This window comes from Micromys minutus (genome assembly GCF_963924665.1).
Source record: "Micromys minutus genome assembly, chromosome: 25".
Taxonomy (NCBI): Eukaryota; Metazoa; Chordata; class Mammalia; order Rodentia; family Muridae; genus Micromys; species Micromys minutus.
In genome coordinates, this window is record NC_137960.1 from 1,721,154 (window position 1) to 1,741,386 (window position 20,233).

At 52.2% G+C, this 20,233-nt stretch overlaps 1 protein-coding gene across 5 annotated transcripts; it reads left to right on the forward strand.

Annotated features, from left to right (window-relative positions):
• Window positions 1–436: 436 nt before the first annotated feature.
• DDR1 (discoidin domain receptor tyrosine kinase 1) lies at window positions 437–17,309 on the forward strand. 5 transcript variants are annotated; one of them, XM_080938042.1, is made up of 19 exons: window positions 444–543; window positions 4,013–4,082; window positions 4,938–5,067; window positions 5,161–5,263; window positions 5,784–6,012; window positions 7,347–7,494; window positions 7,689–7,788; window positions 8,792–8,978; window positions 9,055–9,301; window positions 10,076–10,159; window positions 10,250–10,401; window positions 11,715–11,880; window positions 12,385–12,504; window positions 13,381–13,625; window positions 13,791–13,918; window positions 14,683–14,901; window positions 15,302–15,536; window positions 15,978–16,127; window positions 16,230–17,309. In XM_080938042.1, the coding sequence occupies exons 3-19, from the start codon at window positions 4,980–4,982 to the stop codon at window positions 16,368–16,370; spliced, it is 2,742 nt and encodes a 913-aa protein (XP_080794168.1). In that variant the 5' UTR covers window positions 444–543; window positions 4,013–4,082; window positions 4,938–4,979; the 3' UTR covers window positions 16,371–17,309. The 5 variants fall into 5 exon arrangements, with proteins under 5 accessions (XP_080794166.1, XP_080794168.1, XP_080794169.1 ...); XM_080938040.1 differs by lacking the exon at window positions 4,013–4,082 and having other exon boundaries at window positions 437–543; XM_080938043.1 differs by lacking the exon at window positions 12,385–12,504.
• The last annotated feature ends 2,924 nt before the right edge of the window (window positions 17,310–20,233 follow it).

A 20,233-nucleotide genomic window follows, 5' to 3' on the forward strand; every position in this document is an offset into this window, starting at 1 on the left:
GGCCTGTGGGAACCCGCTCCTTCCTGCGTGCCCTGGGGCCGCTTCTCCGCGCTTTTCTCCCTCTCTCCAGGAACCGAGCCCAGAAAAAGGGGAGGAGGGAAGGCGCCAACTTCCCCCACACCCGGGCCACCGCGTAGGGTCCCTAGGGGGGCTCAGTCGGACCCCTGATGGTATTGCTGTACCCCAGCATCGGGGCGGCGGGGGATGGGCGCGCGGATCACCTAGGGGAGGCTATGCGCTGCGGGGGGCACATGCGGGGCGGGCACGGCACTGGGAGAGGAGCGAGGGGCGGCGCCGGGCGTGGGAGCGCGGGCGCCGGGGCGGGAGTACCGGCGGGGGACGGGCGCGGGGAGGCGGCGCCTGGGCGAGATCTGGCCCCGCGCTGGCTCCTCTCCCCGGAACAGGCCCCCGACAGCTGCTCGCGGGAGCCGCCTCCCGACACCCGAGCCCCGCCGGCGCCTGCGCTTGCCTCCCGCGCCCCGCCGCCGAGGAGGCCCCAAGCCGGGGCCGGACGCCCGGGTCGGCCCCGGAAAGCCATGAGAGGTAGGGACCGAGGCGGGGACGCGCAAGAGGCAGGGAGCGCGGGTTGGGGAACCCCAGTTAAGCTCGCTGCCCCGGGGTTTTGACACCCCATCCAAAGCAGAGGGCACTGACTTTCCGAGAAAGTATTCCGAAAAGAGAGGGAGGACCTCTCTTTTCTTGGGCGAGGGGAGAACCGAGCCCCAAGAGGACAGGTGCGCATATGTAGCCCACTGAGTCATCCTCTCGCCCCCCCCCCCCAACCCCGGGTGCCATGCTTAGGGACATGCTGGGTTAAGCTGTCCAGGCTAGAGGGAGCCAGTCTGACGCCCAACCTACCAGACCAGCCGCGCTCGGTGGTTGCCCGGTTGTGCCAAGAGACAGGTCACCGCCCAATGAGCAAAGCTCCCAGGGTCCCTTTCTGGCCCGGCATTCCTTTTCAGCACCCTCTCTTCCAGCCACCGCCCGGCTGGCCTACAATTGACTGGCTGAGAAGGATGGAGGTGTGTCCAGACCTGTGTGGTACTGTAGGGACAGGTCACACACAGTCGAATGCTTGAGAAAGTGAAGAAATGGCCCTTGTTTTTCTTGCTGTTCTTCCCACCCGAGTTCCACCTGTCTCCGCCTACTCTTGGCTTCCCTCTGGCCCAGTCACCCTGTATGTTTGGGGGTGCTTCAGTTCTTTGGAGATCCTGTACCTGAGGGCCTGCGTGTGTCTCACATTGTCTTCTGATTACAGGAGCTTGTATCTGCCATTTAGTATTCACTAAAAGGTGAGGTCTGACTTTATAGGTTACCTCAGGGTGTATGGCACACACCTGTCGTTAGCTTCTGGGAGATTGGTCTTGAACTTGAGACCTTGTCTCAGAAAAACCAACCATTTATCTTGCTATAGGAGTACATGCCTTTAATCCCAGCACAGATGGCAGAGGCAGGAGCATCTCTCTGAGTTCCAGGCCACCCAGGGCTATATAGTGAGACTACAAAACCCAAGCAAATAACCAGTACCCTCCCCAAGAAAACAACACAAAGCAATCAAACAAACACACTTAAGACACCAAGATCCGTATGGCGTGGATAGGAATTGTGTGTGAACTGCTCTTGTCCAGACACAGGCCTTTAGGATATGCTGAAGAGGCAGGAGGAAAAGGAAAAGAAAAAAAGGAAAGGGGAAATGTATGGGAGAGGCTGTAAGATACTAGAGGTGTGTGAGCAGGGTTCACACACCTCTAACACAGGTTTAGTGTTTACAATGAGCTTAAGTCTTACCGCCACCCCTGTGTGATGTATGTGTCTAGAGCTGGGACTGGGAGATGGGTTTAGAAGAGAATGAAGGCCCCGGGGCAGAGGGGCCTGATCCTTGCTTTGTAATTGGTTGAAGAAGGGCCAGGTGTGAGGTGCCACTGAGGTGGATCTCTTGAGCCTGTCAGACTGATTGTGAGATTCAAGACCTAGGGGACCATGAGAACGGGGCTGCCCCAGACCTTGTCAGCAAGTCTCTGCTGCTCCTGCACTTGGCCCTGCGCCCTGCTCTCAGCCTGCTCTATTTACCTCTGGCTTTGTGTTCTGCTGTCCCCCCACCCCCACCCCCTTCCACGCCTCCTGTTCCTGCCTGGCTTTGTATCTCAGCCCCAGGCTCCTCTCAGCACTGTCTGTCTCTGATGAGTCATCTGGGATAGGCATGAAGGTTACTCAGGGGAACAAGGGCCCTGCTGTTTCAACAGCGGTGGGGGTGGAGAGTAGCACCCAGGAATTCCCTGCCAGACTTCCCAGTCCCAGCGGCTTTGCTCCCCTGCACCACTGGGCTGTATCCCCAAGGGACTGGTCGTGGTGCCTCTTGGTTCTAGGCTCTCCTTTGATAGCCGCCAGGTGCCCTCTGGCAACCCAGTCAGCCTTCCTCAGCTGCTGCTTCAGTGATGGGGGGTCTCAGCTGCCTCTTACATTCCTGCCCTAGAGCATTGTGGGAGCAGCTGGAGGAGGACAAAGGGCTGGGGGAGTCTACCCCCAACTCCTCCTACCTCCTGGGGTGACCTGGCTTCCCTGTAGTTTGAGCCTGCCCTTGTCTCCAAGGCAACTGAGCCTTCTCAGCCTCAGCTCTGCTGCTACCCTCTGTAAGTTGGAACTTGGGGAAAGGGGATGTTAGAGGCAGGGCAAGGAGAGCTGGGTGGACCTGGTGGCAGGGGTGTGAGAGGGGCAGTGTCCCTTAGGATTCCAGGACCTTTAGAATTCAGTACAGGCCTCAGGCATTGCCAGGTGTCTGGAGAGTCTTTTGTCCCCAGGACAGAGGCCAGCAGACCCATGCATTTATGTGGAGACTTCAGCTGGGGTGGTTTTGGGAGGGCAAACTGCTTGTACTCCAGAAGAAACAGAGAAAGCACCTCAATTTTAAGGGGGACAACTACCTGGGCAGTCTGACCCAGTGGCTCCAGGTGGTCTCAGCCATAGCTACCACAGTGGCCATATAGAACCACAGAGGACCGAGAGATTGGAGATCAATGGAGTCTTGTCCTTAGGATGTAGGCTTTGAGGACGGTTAGCTGATGCTTAATTCTCTTGTGTTTTCCTCAGTAAACCAACTAAACTTCTCTAGGACACCTTTGTTTTGGAAACTGGAGTGGGTTTTTATGTTGGTTTATATGTCACACCGTTTTACGTAATTGCATGGCACTGCCTCATTTGTTTTATAGAACTAACAAACACAATTAACCCATCGGTCTTTCTCTCTTTGTGGGAGCCCTCCCCTCTCTTGCCTTCCTTTGCTCAGTCTCCCTAGACGTGCCCATGGGAGTGTGAGCAGACATGGTTTTGTTTACCCTTGGCTTTCACGGGGTGGAATAGTTCTCATATTTTCGAGTCTCCATTTTCGTGTTCGGCAGTGGTGTGACCAACACATGCCAAGTTAGACTCATACACTTTTTTAAAAATGTAAAGCAATTCTTAAAAATTTGTATGGTTTTTATTTTATGTTTATGAGTGCTTTGCCTGCATGTATGTCTGTGTAATGTGAATGTGCGTGCGTGCGTGTGTGTGTGTGTGTGTGTGTGTGTGTGTGTGTGTGTGTGTGTGTGTAGGTTAGAACATGGCTTTTGATAGCCAGTTCTTGCCAGTAGTGGTAGAACACATCTTTAACCCCAACACTCAGGAAGCAGAAGTAGCTGGATCTCTGTGAGTTCAAGGCCAGCCTTATCTACACAGCTTCAGGATGGCTAGGGCTATTTAGAGAGACCATGTCTCAAAAACAAACAAATAGAAAAGTGTTGATTTTCACCTTCAACCCCCTTTTCTTCTGCCCATGAGTCCCAGGGATAGAACTCAGGTCCTCAACCTTAGAGGCAAGTGCCTTCCTTGTACCCACTGAGTTGTCTCTCTGGCTACATAGAAGCTTTCCACCCCACCCCACATGGTGGCTTCCCTTCTGTCTCTCTTTCCATTTAATACTTTGTTGGAGCTGGAGAGATGGCTCAGTGGTTAAGAGCACTTGCTGTTCTTGCAGAAGACCCAGCACCTACTTGGCTCACAACCATCAGTATAGGAGTTCCGGCTCCCTCTTCTGGCTTCCTCAGGTACTGCATGCATCTGATGCACAAACACAGGCAGGAAAACATTAATATGAAAAAAATTTAAAATACAAATCTTGATGACTACTTTTTATTTTCTATGTGCATTGGGGTTTTGCTGGCATGTACGCATGTGTGAGGGTGTTGGATCTCTTGGAACTGGAGTTACAGACAGTTGTGAGCTGCCATGTGGGTGCTGAGAATTGCACTCTGGAAGAACAGAGTTCTCTCCAGCCCCAGATAATATATGTATGTGTATATATATATATATATATATATGTACGTATATATGTATATACTATTTTAAAAACTCCATTTTGTCAAGGTCAGCATTTGGGATATTGAGGATATTGAGCTGCCAAGTTAGTTGGCTTTGTTCTTCTGTGGAGTGCGTATTCAGTCTCTTAGACCATTTCTATATTGGAGTGTTTATATCATTGTTTCTTTTGTTCATTTATGTGAGCTCTTAGTTTCTGTGTGTTGTCTACATTCTTTTGAAGCCATTGTTTTGTTTTTATTTATTTATGTTTTTACTTTATTGGTCGAAGGGGGTAGAGGGCCCTATAGGCATGTCATTTAACAAATGGATCTCTGTTTTCTCTGCGTGTTAAATATGGATTGTAACATTTACCTTACAAAGTGGCCGACGATAAAGTTATGCTGCCTTGTTTTTGGACTCAGCCGGTGCCTGGTGTGTAGGAGGCAGTCTAAAAGTAGAGCCATTCTCCAAACACTGACTTCTTATTTTTATTTTTGGCCATTTTACTGTTCTTACTCCCAAAGCAGCCCTCCTGTCTGTCTCTTGCTGTTGGCTGTACCTTGATCCCTTGGTGAGCTGACTCTCCCTTTTGTCCCTTGCAGAGATGCTGTCCCCTCCTCCATAGGCCAGAGGGATCAGGAGTGATGGGGACAGGGACCCTCTTGTCTCTACTGCTGCTGCTATTTTTGGTGACAATTGGAGATGCTGACATGAAGGGACATTTTGATCCTGGTGAGGAGGCTGAATCTTGGGTTCCTGAAGGGTAGAGCTTGGGAGTCAGAAAGTTGGGGGGACTCTGACCCATCCTGTGCCCGTGTCCTTCAGCCAAGTGCCGCTATGCCCTGGGCATGCAGGACCGCACCATTCCTGACAGCGATATCTCTGTGTCCAGCTCCTGGTCGGACTCTACCGCTGCCCGGCATAGCAGGTACCTGACACTGGGGGTCACCTTAAGGAAACTCTTTTATGCACCCCTCTGTGCCCTTCCAGCCTCTCTTTTGAGGAGGTCTAGGCCAGTGAGACATAACCGGCATGGTGGGAGCAGGTTTTAAATAGACCCAACATCCGGGCTGGCAATGGGGCTCGGTTAGGGTGCTCACCAAGTATGAAGCTCTGTATTCAATTCCCAGTACTTCATAAATGGGTGGGATCACTATAATCCCATCAATGAGGAGTTAGAGACAGGAAGAATAGTAGTTCAAGGTTGCCTGAGGTCAGCAAGTAGTGAGGTCAGCCTGAGCTACAAAGTTACTCAGTGAGGCCAGCCTGAGCTACAAAGTTATACAGTGAGGCCAGCCTGAGCTACAAGGTTACACAGTGAGGCCAGCTTGAGCTACAGGGTTACTCAGTGAGGCTAGCCTGAGCTACAATGTTACTCAGTGAGGCCAGCCTGAGCTACAAGTGACATCTAAGGTCCAGTGCCTCCCTGACCTCCTCTGTTCCCCCAGGCTGGAAAGCAGTGATGGAGATGGGGCTTGGTGCCCTGCAGGGCCTGTGTTCCCCAAAGAAGAGGAATACCTGCAGGTGGACCTTCGTAGGCTGCACCTGGTAGCTCTGGTGGGCACCCAGGGCCGCCATGCTGGGGGTCTGGGCAAAGAGTTCTCCCGAAGCTACAGGTTGCGTTACTCCCGAGATGGCCGCCGCTGGATGGACTGGAAGGACCGCTGGGGTCAGGAGGTGAGGCCGGAAGGGGAGGCACCTGGAAGTGTTAGCCTTCTTGTCATACTCCATATAGCATCTGTCACTGCCTGAGCTCCAGCATCTCCAGCTCCAGACTGTCACAACCTGGCTGCCTCTTATCCTCCTGTAGGGTTCTCAGACTTACCCCTGACCTCTCTGGAGAACCTCAGTTCCCACTCCTACCCCAGATCAGTTTCTTTTTCTTGTCTTCAACTTGGGGAGACTTACTTCCCCATCCATGTGTAGTAACTCAGATCAGTGGTTCACTCTCTCAGATCCTCTCTGTACCACCTTTGTGGCGTCTTCTCCCCTTCCATACCCAGCTCTAAGCCATGTACTCTTTGGTCCAGCTGAGATGAAGTCTAAACCATTCAGCATGTTCTCTACCTAGCAAACCTTCTCCTCCGGGCCACAAACAGCACACACTAGCGGAAGTAATCAGACTGCCATGCCATGACCAGCCGTCACCTCAGCCCTGGCTTTGGCTGTATCAGAAAAAGACAAATACCCCGACTGCTAAGTACAGCGCCCTTCGTCCTTCAGTCAGTCTGGTTCCAGCGGCAGTGGCTCTTTCATCCTCCTCTGGTCTCTGCAGGCCCTGCATTTGAGTGTACAAATCTACACACATGTACACACAGTGCTGTACTGCTTTTATTGGTGTTTGTGGAGCAAACCAAGGTCCCTCCCCACAGTCAGGGTCTGTACACTTGCTGTTCTCTAGGCCTGGCAAGCCCTTCCCTCAGACACCCGCAGCCCCCCTCTTTCTCCATCCAGTTCTCCTTGGAGATATCACCTCCTGCGGATCCTCCTCTGGACACCCACCTCACTGCACCACCCCACACACTGCCTCTTGTTCCCTCACAGCTGTCCTGTGGCGGTGGGGGCTGACTTCATCACTGAGATCATGTCTGGTCCAGAGTGGGCACTTGGTCAGCTGTTGAACGAACAGAGGGAGTGGGGTGAAGCAGGTGGGGGTGCTGAGACAGGATCCTGGGTGCTGAGTCTGGGTAAGGGTCTGCTGGTATGGTGGCATGTTCGGCTTGGAGACACATGGAACTAGGCAGGGGTCAGGGAATCGGGGTCAGGGTGTGGGAGCTGAGATATAACTGAGGTCAAGACCTCCAGAGCCTTGAGAGGCACCAGTGGTCACGGCTACAGAACCCTCCTTTAAAAATACCCAGCTGTACTCCCCAGTACTGTGTGCTCAGCGTCTCCCTTGCCAGCCTCTCACTGGTCCTCGTAGGCTGAGCCAGGGAGCAGCCGAATGCTGAGAGGTTGGCTCTGACCTAGAGCCCTTCCCACCCATCTACATTTTTTTCCCTGGCCCACAGGTGATTTCGGGTAACGAGGATCCTGGGGGAGTGGTGCTGAAAGACCTTGGGCCCCCCATGGTGGCCCGGCTGGTCCGTTTCTACCCCAGGGCTGACCGGGTCATGAGTGTCTGTCTTCGGGTGGAGCTCTATGGCTGCCTCTGGAGGGGTGAGTAGGTCAGCCTCAAGAGGATCCTTTCCAGTCCTGGAATAGGCTAGAGGGTGTGAAGAAGAGCCTTTCCTGTCAGGAAGCTGTCAGTGAGAGGGGACAGGGGACTAGACAGTGTAGCCCTCTCCACACTAGTAAGAAAGGGCCGGAATCACTCAGGTCTGATGCCTCTAACTCCCCTTTCCACCTTCCAGATGGACTCCTGTCGTATACAGCCCCTGTGGGGCAGACCATGCAGTTATCTGAGATGGTGCATCTCAATGATTCTACTTATGATGGATATATTGCTGGAGGGTAAGAGACATGGCCCTGCAGAACATGCAGCTCATGCACGATTGTGTGTGTGTGTGTGCGCATATGCATGTGTGTATGTACACGTGTGTGTGACTGTGTGTGTATACATATACATGTATGTGTATGTGCTTCTGTGTGCATATATACATGCATGTGTATACATGTGTACGCTTAGGCATATGTATGTGTGTAAATTTGCATACACGTGTATATGTATGAGTACGCACATATGCATGTATGTCTATGTGCATGTATGTGTATGCATGTGTGCCTGTCTGCATGAGTATGTGCATGTGTGTGTGCATATGCATGTATGTGTATGTGCACGTGTATGTATTCATGTGCATGCATGTGTGTGCATGCATGTGTGTATGTGCCTGTTTATGTGTGTGTTTGTGCATGTTTGCATATGAGGTGAGGTAGAGCAGTGAGGAGTCTGGGCAGTGGAATGGAAGAACTGGGGAGAATACCAGTTATGCAGGGCCTGAAAGGACAGGCCAAGACCAAAGGATAGGGAGGGAGCTGACCACTGGCCTAATTGTGTGAATTGGAACGAGGTACCCCATGGTCAGACAAGGACCATCTTGTAAGAAAACCTGCAGGATATCCAGAACTCCTGTGATCCTAGTACTTGGGAGGCAGAGGCAATAGCATCAGAGACATCAGTTAATCTTTGCTGCGAAGTGAGTTCTAGGCCAGCCTGGACTCCCCAAGATACTATCTAAAAACAAAGTGAGGCTCCACCTCAGCTAAGAGTATCTGTTGGGAACGGTCACAGTAAGCACGCTGCAGACTCAACGGTGTGCCTTAGTGGTGGCACTCCAGCGGTGTGTGACCCACAGAGTACCTTGTGACAGTTTGGGCTATGGAGAACATTGCACAGCACTGGGGTGGCGGGGAAGGGAGCGTCAGTGAGAATCGGGCTGCTGGGTGTGTGCATGCAGAAAACATGCATGATCCCTCTCATCTTCCCTCAACATTCCTTCCCCATTCCTCCACTCAGGCTTCAGTATGGCGGTCTGGGCCAACTGGCAGATGGTGTGGTGGGGCTGGATGATTTCAGACAGAGCCAGGAGCTGCGGGTCTGGCCAGGCTATGACTATGTGGGATGGAGCAACCATAGCTTCCCCAGTGGCTATGTAGAGATGGAGTTTGAGTTTGACCGGCTGAGAGCCTTCCAGACCATGCAGGTGAGTGAGCCCTGAATCTGGGAGGGGGCTGTTGTGTTTTCCTGGCCTTGACTCGGTCTCCTCTTCCTCCCGTCAGGTCCACTGTAACAACATGCATACTCTGGGAGCCCGACTACCAGGCGGGGTGGAATGTCGGTTTAAAAGGGGCCCCGCCATGGCCTGGGAAGGAGAGCCTATACGCCATGCCCTGGGGGGCAGCCTTGGAGACCCCAGAGCCAGGGCCATCTCAGTGCCCCTGGGTGGCCATGTGGGCCGCTTTCTGCAGTGCAGATTCCTCTTTGCAGGACCTTGGTTACTCTTCAGTGAGATCTCTTTCATCTCAGGTAAGCCTCAGAGTGTGCCAGCCTTAGCCCTACGTAGGTTCACCAGTTATCTGACAGTCAACCCTGTGGTGTCCTGGTAACCTGTCAGCCACGAGATTCTCAGACTCAAGTAGAATAATCGGACCCCAGTCTTTTGTAGAGTCTTTGGTTTTGGGTGTGTGTGTGTGTGTTTGTGCATGCGCGTGTGTTTGTGTGTTGGTGTTTTACAAACTCTTTTTGTATTTTATTGTGTTTTGAGACAATATGGTCCTGGCTGTTCTGTAACTCACAGAGATCCTCCTGCCTCTGCCTTCTGAGTGCTGGGATTAAAAGCATGCACCACCACATCCAGGCAGATTATTCTAAAATATAATTTAAAATTTAAACATTATTCTATTGTTTACTGGGTCTCATTACATAACCTGGGCCAGCCTAAAATTCAATGACTTCCTGTGCCCCAGCCTCCTAAACAGAAGGATTATAGGTGTGTGGGGTCCCTTTTCACCAAATCTCTCTGTTTCCTGTGTTTCCTGATTCACCCTGAGTGCGGGAAGTCTGGTGAAGCCTGAAAGACTTCTATTCTGCCTAGATGAGGAACAGCCGGATTCCTAAGGCCCCTCCCTGGTTTCTCCACTTCCTGTTAGCCAGGGACTCCCCAGATGTGGTATCAATGGATTGCTCTGGGTAGTTAGTTACTAACCACCCTCCCACCTCAGTTCCTTGGGTCTCACATGGCTGTGTCCTCTGGAGTGGCCGCTGTCACTCCCTCTTGACGTTTTTTTTCCTTCTTCCCAGATGTGGTGAACGACTCTTCTGACACCTTCCCACCAGCCCCCTGGTGGCCGCCTGGCCCGCCTCCCACCAACTTCAGTAGCTTGGGTGAGCAGTCCTGCAGTCCTTAGCCTCCGCTCTTCCTGGGCCTTCCCCTCAGGTGGAATGCTGTGGTGCTGACCATTCTCTTCCGCTCAGAGTTGGAGCCCCGGGGCCAGCAGCCAGTGGCCAAGGCGGAGGGAAGCCCAACCGCCATCCTCATCGGCTGCCTGGTGGCCATCATCCTGTTGCTCCTGTTAATCATTGCGCTGATGCTCTGGAGGCTGCACTGGCGACGGCTGCTCAGCAAGGTGGGCGGAGCAGTGCGAGCATGTGCACATGGGAGTGACATGTGTGTTCATGTGCATGTGTGTGCATTGTGTGAGTGTTGTGTAGGACTGTATATACAAGTGTGAGTGTGCATGTGTTTGAGTGTGTGTTGTATCTATGTGTGTGTGAGTGACTGCTCAGCAAGGTGGACAGGGCAATGTGTGTGTGTACGCAGACAACTAGCTACACACATGAGTATGTGCACTCGCATGACACGTGTATATGTGCATGTGTGTGAACATGTCTATGACTGTATACAGGTGTGAGAGTATATGTGTGTGTGTTATATGTATGTGTATTGTATAGGTATATATGAGTGTGTGCATGCATGTGTGTGTTCATGTATGTGTTAGTGTTGTGTATGTGTGCATTTGTAAATGTGTGCATGTGTGTGTATTCACATGTGTGTACAAGCAAAGGACATGTGTGTATATGGGCATGTACATGTGAGTGTGTGCAAGTGTGTGTGAATATGTGTATGACTATGCCTATGAGTGTGAGAGTGCGTGTGTATGAGTATATGTTGAACATATGAGTGTGTGTGAGTGTGAATATTGTATATATGAGTGTGTGCATGCATATTTGCGAATATATGTGTGCATGTGTTTGAGTATTGTATGTTTATGTGTGTGTACTTGTTTATAAGTATGTGTGCATGTGTGTGAATGTGCTCGAGTGTTGTATGTATGAGTGTATGTGTATGTGTGTGTGTGCATTCACTCTTATGTAGAATCAGGGGCCAGCCAGTAGGATCTATAGGGTGTGCACTAATCTCAGAAACAGACCATTCTCAAGAGTGTGCATGCGTGTGACAGTAATACCACGTGAGATGGCTCCCACCACTGTGAGTCTCCTGAGGAGCGAGAGCCAGAGAGTTCTTACACTGTGCCTTGAAAGAGGCAGGCCTTTCCGGTGCAGATGTAGCAGGTGGCAGAGCAGCCCTCCCTCAGGGACGAGCCTGAGAACAAATTCAGTCCCTCAGGCAGCTCTGTCTTCCTCCCCTGTGGTTCTTCTCTAACCAAGTCCAGCCAGCCTGTCGGGAGCAAAAGCCGGAGAGGAGTGGAGCGAAGGGGGCAAGCACTGGCTCACCTGCTCTCCACATGCCCTGGACTTCCACGTGTCCGTTGTGGCTGATCACTAGGGTCTGGTCAGATGTGGGTTGGGTCCTATGGGGTGACCTCAGGGAAGAGGAGCTGTAGGGGCTACAGTGAGGCTGCTGTGAGGAGAGAACGGAGCAGCTCAGGAAGCTGTGCTAAACGGTGGCTCAGACAGTGTTGTCTAATCTCTGCACTAGGCCGAGCGCAGGGTGTTGGAGGAGGAGCTGACAGTTCACCTCTCTGTCCCTGGGGACACCATCCTCATCAACAACCGCCCAGGGCCTCGAGAACCGCCCCCTTACCAGGAGCCCCGGCCTCGGGGGACTCCATCCCACTCTGCACCCTGCGTCCCCAATGGCTCTGGTAAGGCCTGCCTTGTTCCGGTGCCGCCATGTCTGTGTCCTTACCATTAACCCTCCTCCTCCCGTACCATCTGTTCCAGTTCTGATTCATTTCGTCTCACGTCTGTCTCCATAGAGTTTCCCTCGAGGCTTTCCTGTCTGCTACCCAGAATACAATGGGGCCCATCCTGTCACTGTGTGGTAGTTTTCTGTTGTGCCCTTCTCCTCGTCTCCCTACCCTCCACGTTTATTCTTTCCATCTGCCCGTCCATCCATTCACCCCTCACCTTACCATCCATCTATATTCACAAGCCCATCTGTCTGTCCAGCAGTCAGACATCAGTTCCAGCACCCATCCGCCATCCGCCCATTATTCCATTCCTCTGGAGGGCCTTGCTTTATTCTATTTCTATCTCCCGGACGATCATCCCCATATGCCCAGTCTTGCCTGACTCCAGGTATCCCTGTCTGTCTAGCCTCGAGTCTCATCCCTTCCCCGTGTCTCCCCCCCTCCTTCTCCCGACAGCACCGACAGCGTTGCTGCTCTCCAATCCGGCCTACCGCCTCCTTCTGGCCACTTACGCCCGTCCCCCTCGAGGCCCTGGCCCCCCCACACCCGCCTGGGCCAAACCCACCAACACCCAGGGTAAGCCCCTCTACTGCTGGGCTCTGCAGGGCAGGGCAATGCCCTCACACCTTGCACTCTCTGCTTCCCCACTGTGGCTCTTCTGATCTCCTGAGCTGCCCCTCTGGAAGCTCTGCCACCCCTGGAGCCAAGGGGATGGCTGCTGGTCTGTCCCCTCCTCCTCCCACTGCTCTCCAGAGCGAGAGAGGATGTTGCTGTGGTGCTGGCTCTTCTGTAACGCCCCCTTTATTCTCCCCTCTCTCTAGAGCTTCGAGGAGGAGGGCCTCACCCTGGGCGCTTGCCCTCTCCCCACTGTGTCCTCTCTCCACAGTCCCAGAGGTGAAGGCTCATGCCGCCCCTCCTGTCTATCCTTCCCCTGTGTTGCCTTCTCCTTGTGGCCCCTCCCCCAGGGCCCAGAGGCGACAGCTTCTGCCTCCCTTCTGTCTATAAACATCTTGTCTTGGGGGCCTGTGAAGACCTGTCACCCTCTCTCTTCTCTGTGTACCCTGTCTTGGCCTGTCTTCGAGCTTGGTGTGTTTGGGATTAGGAGGAACTGTGGCGGGGAGGGGCTGGGTTGACAGCAGCAGGAACTGCTGGTGAGTGGGACAAGGGTTTGGAGCATGGAGGAGACTCCTGGCTTGGACCTCCTTCAGATGCTGGTTGGAAGAGCCCTTCTTTTAGCCGCATGTTCAGGGTTGTGCGAGGAGACCTTAGAGGGTAAAATCTTCTGTTACTTTCTGCTTAACTGTCGGTGTTGCTGCGAAAGCCTTTGGGTGCACAGCACTGTTCTCGCCTTTGCCTTCTCTGGTTTGAGGCTGGCAGCTGGGACACAGACGGGATCTCTGGAAGATGTGGTGCTCAGGGCTCATCCTGTCTTCTCTCCCCTTACCCCTCCAGCCTGCAGTGGGGACTATATGGAGCCCGAGAAGCCGGGTGCCCCGCTTCTACCCCCACCTCCCCAGAACAGCGTCCCTCATTATGCCGAGGCTGACATTGTCACCCTGCAGGGCGTCACTGGGGGCAACACCTATGCTGTGCCCGCACTGCCCCCAGGGGCAGTTGGGGATGGGCCCCCCAGAGTGGATTTCCCCCGGTCACGGCTCCGTTTCAAGGAGAAGCTTGGCGAGGGCCAATTTGGGGAGGTAAGGAGGAGGCCTGCCCAGCTTTGATGGTGTCTGGTCACCGTAGAGCTTTGTTGCCATGGTTGCATGCATCCTTGGCTGGCAACTTGCCATTTGCCCTGATACCCCATTTGACCCTGCGGCCTTGGAGATCCTTGTGACCTAGCGATGACCTTCCTTCTCCAGGTACACCTGTGTGAAGTAGAAGACCCTCAAGATCTGGTCAGTATTGACTTCCCTATCAGTGTGCACAAGGGACACCCCTTGCTGGTAGCAGTGAAGATCCTCCGGCCAGACGCCACTAAAAATGCCAGGTGAGACTCCTGGTAGCACTAGCGATAGCACAGGCCAGGTGAACGGAGGAGATCACTCCTAGATGGAGAGCTACGGCCAATTAACTACTACCGAGGGACGGAGAACTAATCTTTGTCTGCAGAGCAGCCCCCTGCATGGTTAAAACCTATACCTACAAGCAACACTAACTAGACCGCTCAGAGCGCAGTTACGGATTCGTTCATGTATATACATGTAACCGTAGTAATTAAAGAATGAGAGGCCACAGGATTTGAAAGAGAGCGAGCCACCTCGAGGGGACACGAGAGGGGTTGGAGGGAGGAGAGAGAAGGGAAATGATGTAATTATACTTCAATTAAATAGAAAATAATTTTTTAAAAAATGCTAGGGAAGGACCAGGGATGATGACTAGAAGAGGGGGTGGGTGGTGGAGGAGAGTTCTTGGGTGTGTGGAAGGAGCCTTGACTATGTGTGGGAAAACCTCAAGGATCCGGGAGGAGCCTTGAAGATTGGGGCAGGGAGCCTTGAAGGTGGGCGGGACCTCGATGATGGGGGAGGGACCTTGAAGATAGGGGAGGAGCCTTGAAGGTGGGCGGGACCTCGATGATGGGGGAGGGACCTTGAAGATAGGGGAGGAGCCTTGAAGATGGGCGGGACCTTGAAGATGGGGGTGGGACCTTGAAGATCAAGGAATAGAGTGTGTGTTGGGGGTGGGGGGGACCTTGGGAGAGGGAAGGAGAATATATTACCATGGCACTCCTCCAGCCTTCTCCTGCTTCTCCAGGAATGATTTCCTGAAGGAGGTAAAGATCATGTCACGGCTGAAGGACCCAAACATCATCCGGCTTCTGGGTGTGTGTGTGCAGGATGACCCTCTCTGCATGATTACAGACTACATGGAGAACGGTGACCTGAACCAGTTCCTCAGTGCCCACCAGCTGGAGAACAAGGCCACTCAGGGGCTTCCTGGAGACAGAGCGTCTGACCAGGGGCCCACCATCAGGTACCCACTCACTTCCTAAAAGCACCCCAAGTGGGTCTGCTGACCCTCACTCAAGCTAGGAAGGAGAGAGGGGATCGTGGAGTCGGGGTGGACGGGCAAAAGTTCCCAGAGGGACCTAGGATGAAGGACATGTGTCCACGGTAATTTATGAACTTGGTCAGAATGGCTGAGCCCTTATGAGGAGCGGGTGCAGAGTCTTGGAGCCTCCATGAGTTCTCTGTCCTATCCTATCAAACCATGAGCACCTTGGGGTTGGGTCGGTAGAGTAGAACCTGACCCATTCTGAACCTCTTCCCTATCCAGAGCAGAAGTGACTCAACCAGTGGCTGAGGTGTGGGCTCTCTAAAGTGGGAGGGGTCTCCTGACTGCTTGTGACCTTCACCTTTCCCCCTGTATTCAGCTACCCTATGCTGTTACACGTGGGAGCCCAGATTGCCTCTGGCATGCGTTATCTGGCCACGCTTAACTTTGTGCATCGGGACCTGGCCACCCGGAACTGCTTGGTTGGGGAAAATTTCACCATCAAAATCGCCGACTTTGGCATGAGCCGGAATCTCTACGCCGGGGATTACTACCGAGTACAGGGCCGGGCGGTGCTGCCCATCAGGTGGATGGCCTGGGAATGCATTCTCATGGTGAGCTGCCGAAGAGGCAGGCTGGGAGAGCGGGGACACTGGCTGCCCCTCTGCTGCTTCTGTGGCTCCTCAGCCTCTTGCCTTTCTGGGGCTACACTTTCTTTATTTGGAAGTTGAGGGTTCTCACTTTCCTTATTTGGAAGTTGAGGGTTCTTCTGGATTAAGAAGCTGGGAAGGAATAGTTGGGTAACGGGGGAGTCCAGAAGCCAAGGGTGTGGGTATTGGGATGGAGGGGTAAGAATTGGAAGCTGGGAGTAGAGAGGATTAGGTTAGGATGGAGGCTCGGTACCAGCATAAGGAGGAGAGGGCCAGAGCATGGAGCCGCGGGAGGCAGGAACAGAGGAGCAGATAAGAGGGGGATGGCCAGAGTGAGGATGGGTGAACCTCAAATCTACCCCGTCTGAGATTTTTCTCTGCTTTTCTTGCCTTTTTGTGTGCCAGGGGAAGTTCACAACAGCCAGTGATGTATGGGCCTTCGGAGTGACCCTGTGGGAGGTGCTGATGCTCTGCAGGTCCCAGCCCTTCGGGCAGCTCACAGACGAGCAGGTCATCGAGAATGCCGGCGAGTTCTTCAGGGACCAGGGCCGGCAGGTCAGAGCCGAGGGAAGGGATGTGGCCCAGAGGGGTAGAGCATGCTGTTACAGAAACTAAAGGCCATCTCTCCCTGCCTATCTCTCACACCTCCCCCCGCAGGTATACTTGTCCAGGCCACCCGCCTGCCCACAGACCCTGTATGAGCTGATGCTCCGGTGTTGGAGCCGGGAGCCCGAACAGCGGCCGCCCTTCGCCCAGCTTCATCGGTTCCTGGCAGATGACGCACTCAACACAGTGTAGACTCAGGACCCGGCTGCCCTTTCCTATTGGAAGATATCCAGGGGAAGCTGGACACTAAAACCAGAGAAGAGAAACCTATGGCACCCCACCCCACCATCTCCTGACTTGCCCATTCCTAAGAGGCACTGTCTCTGCAGGTGGGCTGTGCCTGCCCAGGGAGCTGAAGCCTCTGTTACCGGATACACACTCCCTTCCTGCTCTTCCTTCCATCTGCCAAGCGCCGCCCACCCAGCTGGCCCTGTGGTTGGGATCCTGCCTGACTTCTTCCAGCTATCTCCCCCAGGGAAGGACGGGGGCAAATGCTGGGCACACACTGGACAAGGCCCACTGGACAACACTGGTTCCTGGGAGGTGACTGTGCCCCCCAGCTTTCTTCTTGTCACACACTGGACGCTGCCGGCTGAGAATTGAGGGCGGGGGTGAGGGGGACAAAGGTCAACCCCTACAGCGGTCCTCAGTCCTGGCTTCCTTCTGTTCCACCCCCTGACACACTGGACCTGGGGGTCATCCCTGCCGATCTCCTCAGCCACACATCCTCTCCTTCCCACCTGCCATGCTGCAGCTAGGACTTCGCAAAGCCTCTATGTTTCTGTGGAGTAAATTTTAGGACGGGGAGTGGAGGGGAGCAATAGGCTGGGGGTGGGGATTTCTATTGTAGCTACCACATTGGTTTTTCTATAATCACGTGGGGTTTGTACATTTCTGGGGGGAGAGACACAGATTTTTACACTAATATATGGACCTAGCTTGAGGCAATTTTAATCTCCTGCACTAGGCAGGTAATAATAAAAGTTGAGTTTTTTTTTTTTTTTTCTTTCTTCTTTTTTTCACCGCAGTGGGTGCACTTCCTGGGGTTTGGGTAAGATCTGCCTCCTGACTGTGGTCTGGCATTGGTCTATGATCACATAACCCAGACCTGTTGCCAGTTGGGCCGGGAGAGCCACTTTTCGATGCTCTACAGGGGGAATGTAAACAGTGGTGGCCTTTGGTGTCAGGTCAGAGTGCCATGGAAGCTGCTGGGAATTCTGTTCCCATTCATCGTAAAGGGCAGTGCCAGATATTAAAAATGAAGGGTTTTTTGGTTGTTGTTGGTGGTGGTGGTGGTTTTTTGTTGTTGTTCCTTGTTCGAATTCTAGGATCCTGAGGGCTGGGAGACCCGGTGATCTTTGGGTTAGGCTTTGAAAGTATGAGACGTCTAGTTGAAAGCCACAACAAGGAGCCTGGGTTGTTTCAGGCCTGCAGGGACAAGCCGCAGCCAGTTTGAAGGCCTTAAAGAGTTCACTTTGGGTGGTGAGGAAAATAAAAACAAAAATCAACAAAACAAAACAAAAAACGGAGGCGGGCTTGAAGAAAACAGATCTGTCTTTGTAGCCGGTCCTGTGGACCCTGGGGTTTTGGCTGACAATATTCCCAAAGTGAGTCAAATAGATAATGAGGCCAGTAAAGATAATTTAATCTGAGATCGAGTGAATGGGCTCTCAGGGGCCAGGCTGTCTTGCTAAAGGTACATAGGTCAGACAACTGCCTTCAGATTAAGACCAACATTGATGGGCTAAGAGTTCAGAGGTCAGACATTAGAATAATTAGTGGAAACCCTGGCAGGGAGCCAGAGCTCCCAGAGCTCTGCCCCTACTTGCTCTAAGCTGTGTAACTCCAGGTTCTTGTGAAATTCAGTTTGAGCAGGTCCAAACCTGCCCCTCTCCTACTGCAGGCAGCAGTATCCACTCAGCAGGACCAGGACTGTCCTGGGTCCTTCTGGCTGTCCAGTCTAATCCAGCGTGAAACCCACAGGTCTGCCTGCCAGATCTCCCTTTGTTCTCCACTTGCCTTGGCACACCCGGTGACTGTAGTCTCCTAGTTAGTCAGCCAGCCAGGACTGTTCCTGACCCTTTCTGGTTTGTCTTCTGTTCTGAAGCCACAGAGGCCTGGCTCTGAGGTGGGGTCTAGTGAAGCCCAGACCTGTCTCAACTTGCTGTGGAGCAGCCTAACCTTGAAGTGATTCCCCTGCCTGCGCCTCCCAGGTGCTGGAATTGTAGGCCTGCAGCGCCGCACCTGGTCTTCTGTATTTTCTCGCTTTAAAAATTGTTATTACATTTATTCATTTAGTAGGTATGCGTGTGTGTGTGTGTGTGTGCGTGTGTGTGTGTGTGTGTGTGTGTGTGTAAGTTAGAGAACAACCCAAGAACTAGAACTTGGTGGTCTAGTTCCATCATGTGTCCTAGGTATAAGACATGGCAGCAACCATCTTTACTACTGAGCCATTTTCTTATTTTGTATGTATGTATAATAATATACCAGGACCTGGTACATGCTAAGCAAACACTCCCACCCCTGCTTGGGATCTTTATTTTTGTTTTTTTGTTTGTTTTTCAGACAGGGTCTTACTGGGTATCCTAGGCTGTCCTAACTCCTTATGTAGACCAGGTTGCCACTGAACTCAGAGATCTGCCTTCCTCTGCCTCATTTTGCAGAAATTAAAGGTGTGGACCACCATGCCTAGCTGTTGTTTGCTTGGAGATAGGACCTCATTACTAGCAATGCTCCTGCCTCAGTTTCCTGAATGCTTAAATTAGATGTTCCACCAAGTCCACTTCAGGTTGACCTTTAGGAACAAAACCTTGTCTGAGGTTGGCTGGTTCCTACATCCTGTGCAGTACCTCCTGTGTATACCTCAGTTCTCTCTGTTTCCTCCAAGGGCCACAGACCTTCCTGGCATATGTATGGCCTTTGTCCCCTATAATAGTATATTCCCTGGGGTCTGCTATGTTAGCTGCTGCTAGCCCTTCCTCAGTCTCCTCTGGTTAGTCAAATCCCCCACCAATGGTCTTCAGCCCAGCGAGTTCTGCTTTGCCCAATTGTATGTGCTTTTCCACATGTAAGTATCTTTACATGTTTCCTCAACTACTAGATTATAAGCTGCAAAGTGGCAAATTTTTGGAACAGAGGGCTCAGATCGTTGGGAATAAAAGACATCAAATGTCTAAAGGGCTAACATTAAAGTATGTATGGAATTATAAAGTTATGGGCCGAAGAGGTTGCTCAGTGGCTGCTGAGCAGGTGCTTATTTTTGAGAGGACCCAGGTTTGATGCCTAACACTGATGGGGCAGCTCCCAATCATCCATTACTCTAGTTCTGGGGGATTTGACTCCCTTAGGCATCAGGAATGCATATAGGTCACACATATACCTGTAGAAAAAAATACTCATATATAAAATAAGGGCTGGAGAGATGGCTCGGCGGGTAAGAGCACTGACTGCTCTCCCAGAGGTCCTGAGTTCAACTCCCAGCAACCACATGGTGCCTCACACCATCTGTAATGGGGTCTGATACCCCCTTCTGGTGTGTCTGAAGACAGCTACAGTATGCTCATATACATAAAATAAATAATTTAAAATAAAAATGAGCAAAAAAACCTAAAAAGTAAAACTATAATAAATTTAAAAAGCAGTGGAAGTTAGGGTTGGGTATGGTAGTAACCCCAGGACAGGAGATGAGGCAGCAAGATCGTACTTGGTTTGGCTTTTCTTAGGGTTTCTCTGTGCTTGCTCTGTGGTCCAGGCCGACCTCTGCTTGCTGAGTGCTGGGATTAAAGGCGTGCACCACCACCGCCTAGATGAAGATCATGCTTTGAAAGTCCTCCTAACTACCTTGTACAAGGCCAACCTGGGCTACAGCATGAGAGCCCTTCTCACAGAACTAAAAACTAAAACAAGAATCACCAAAAAATAAAAACAATGTTTTACTGAGAAGCTGCTCTATACCAAATATTGTAGTTGTTCTATTTATTTATTTTTAATTAGAAAAAATATATTTACTTTATGTATGAGTACACTGTTGCTGTCTTCAGACACACCAGAAGAGG

Excerpts from the sequence above, each read along its gene's own strand:
- DDR1 (XM_080938040.1), top strand. The coding sequence starts at position 4,980 with ATGGGGACAGGGACCCTCTTGTCTCTACTGCTGCTGCTATTTTTGGTG. Across the intron at positions 5,264-5,783 it reads ACCGCTGCCCGGCATAGCAG|GCTGGAAAGCAGTGATGGAG; the intron begins GTACCTGACACT and ends CTGTTCCCCCAG. Across the intron at positions 11,881-12,384 it reads CTGCGTCCCCAATGGCTCTG|CACCGACAGCGTTGCTGCTC; the intron begins GTAAGGCCTGCC and ends TTCTCCCGACAG.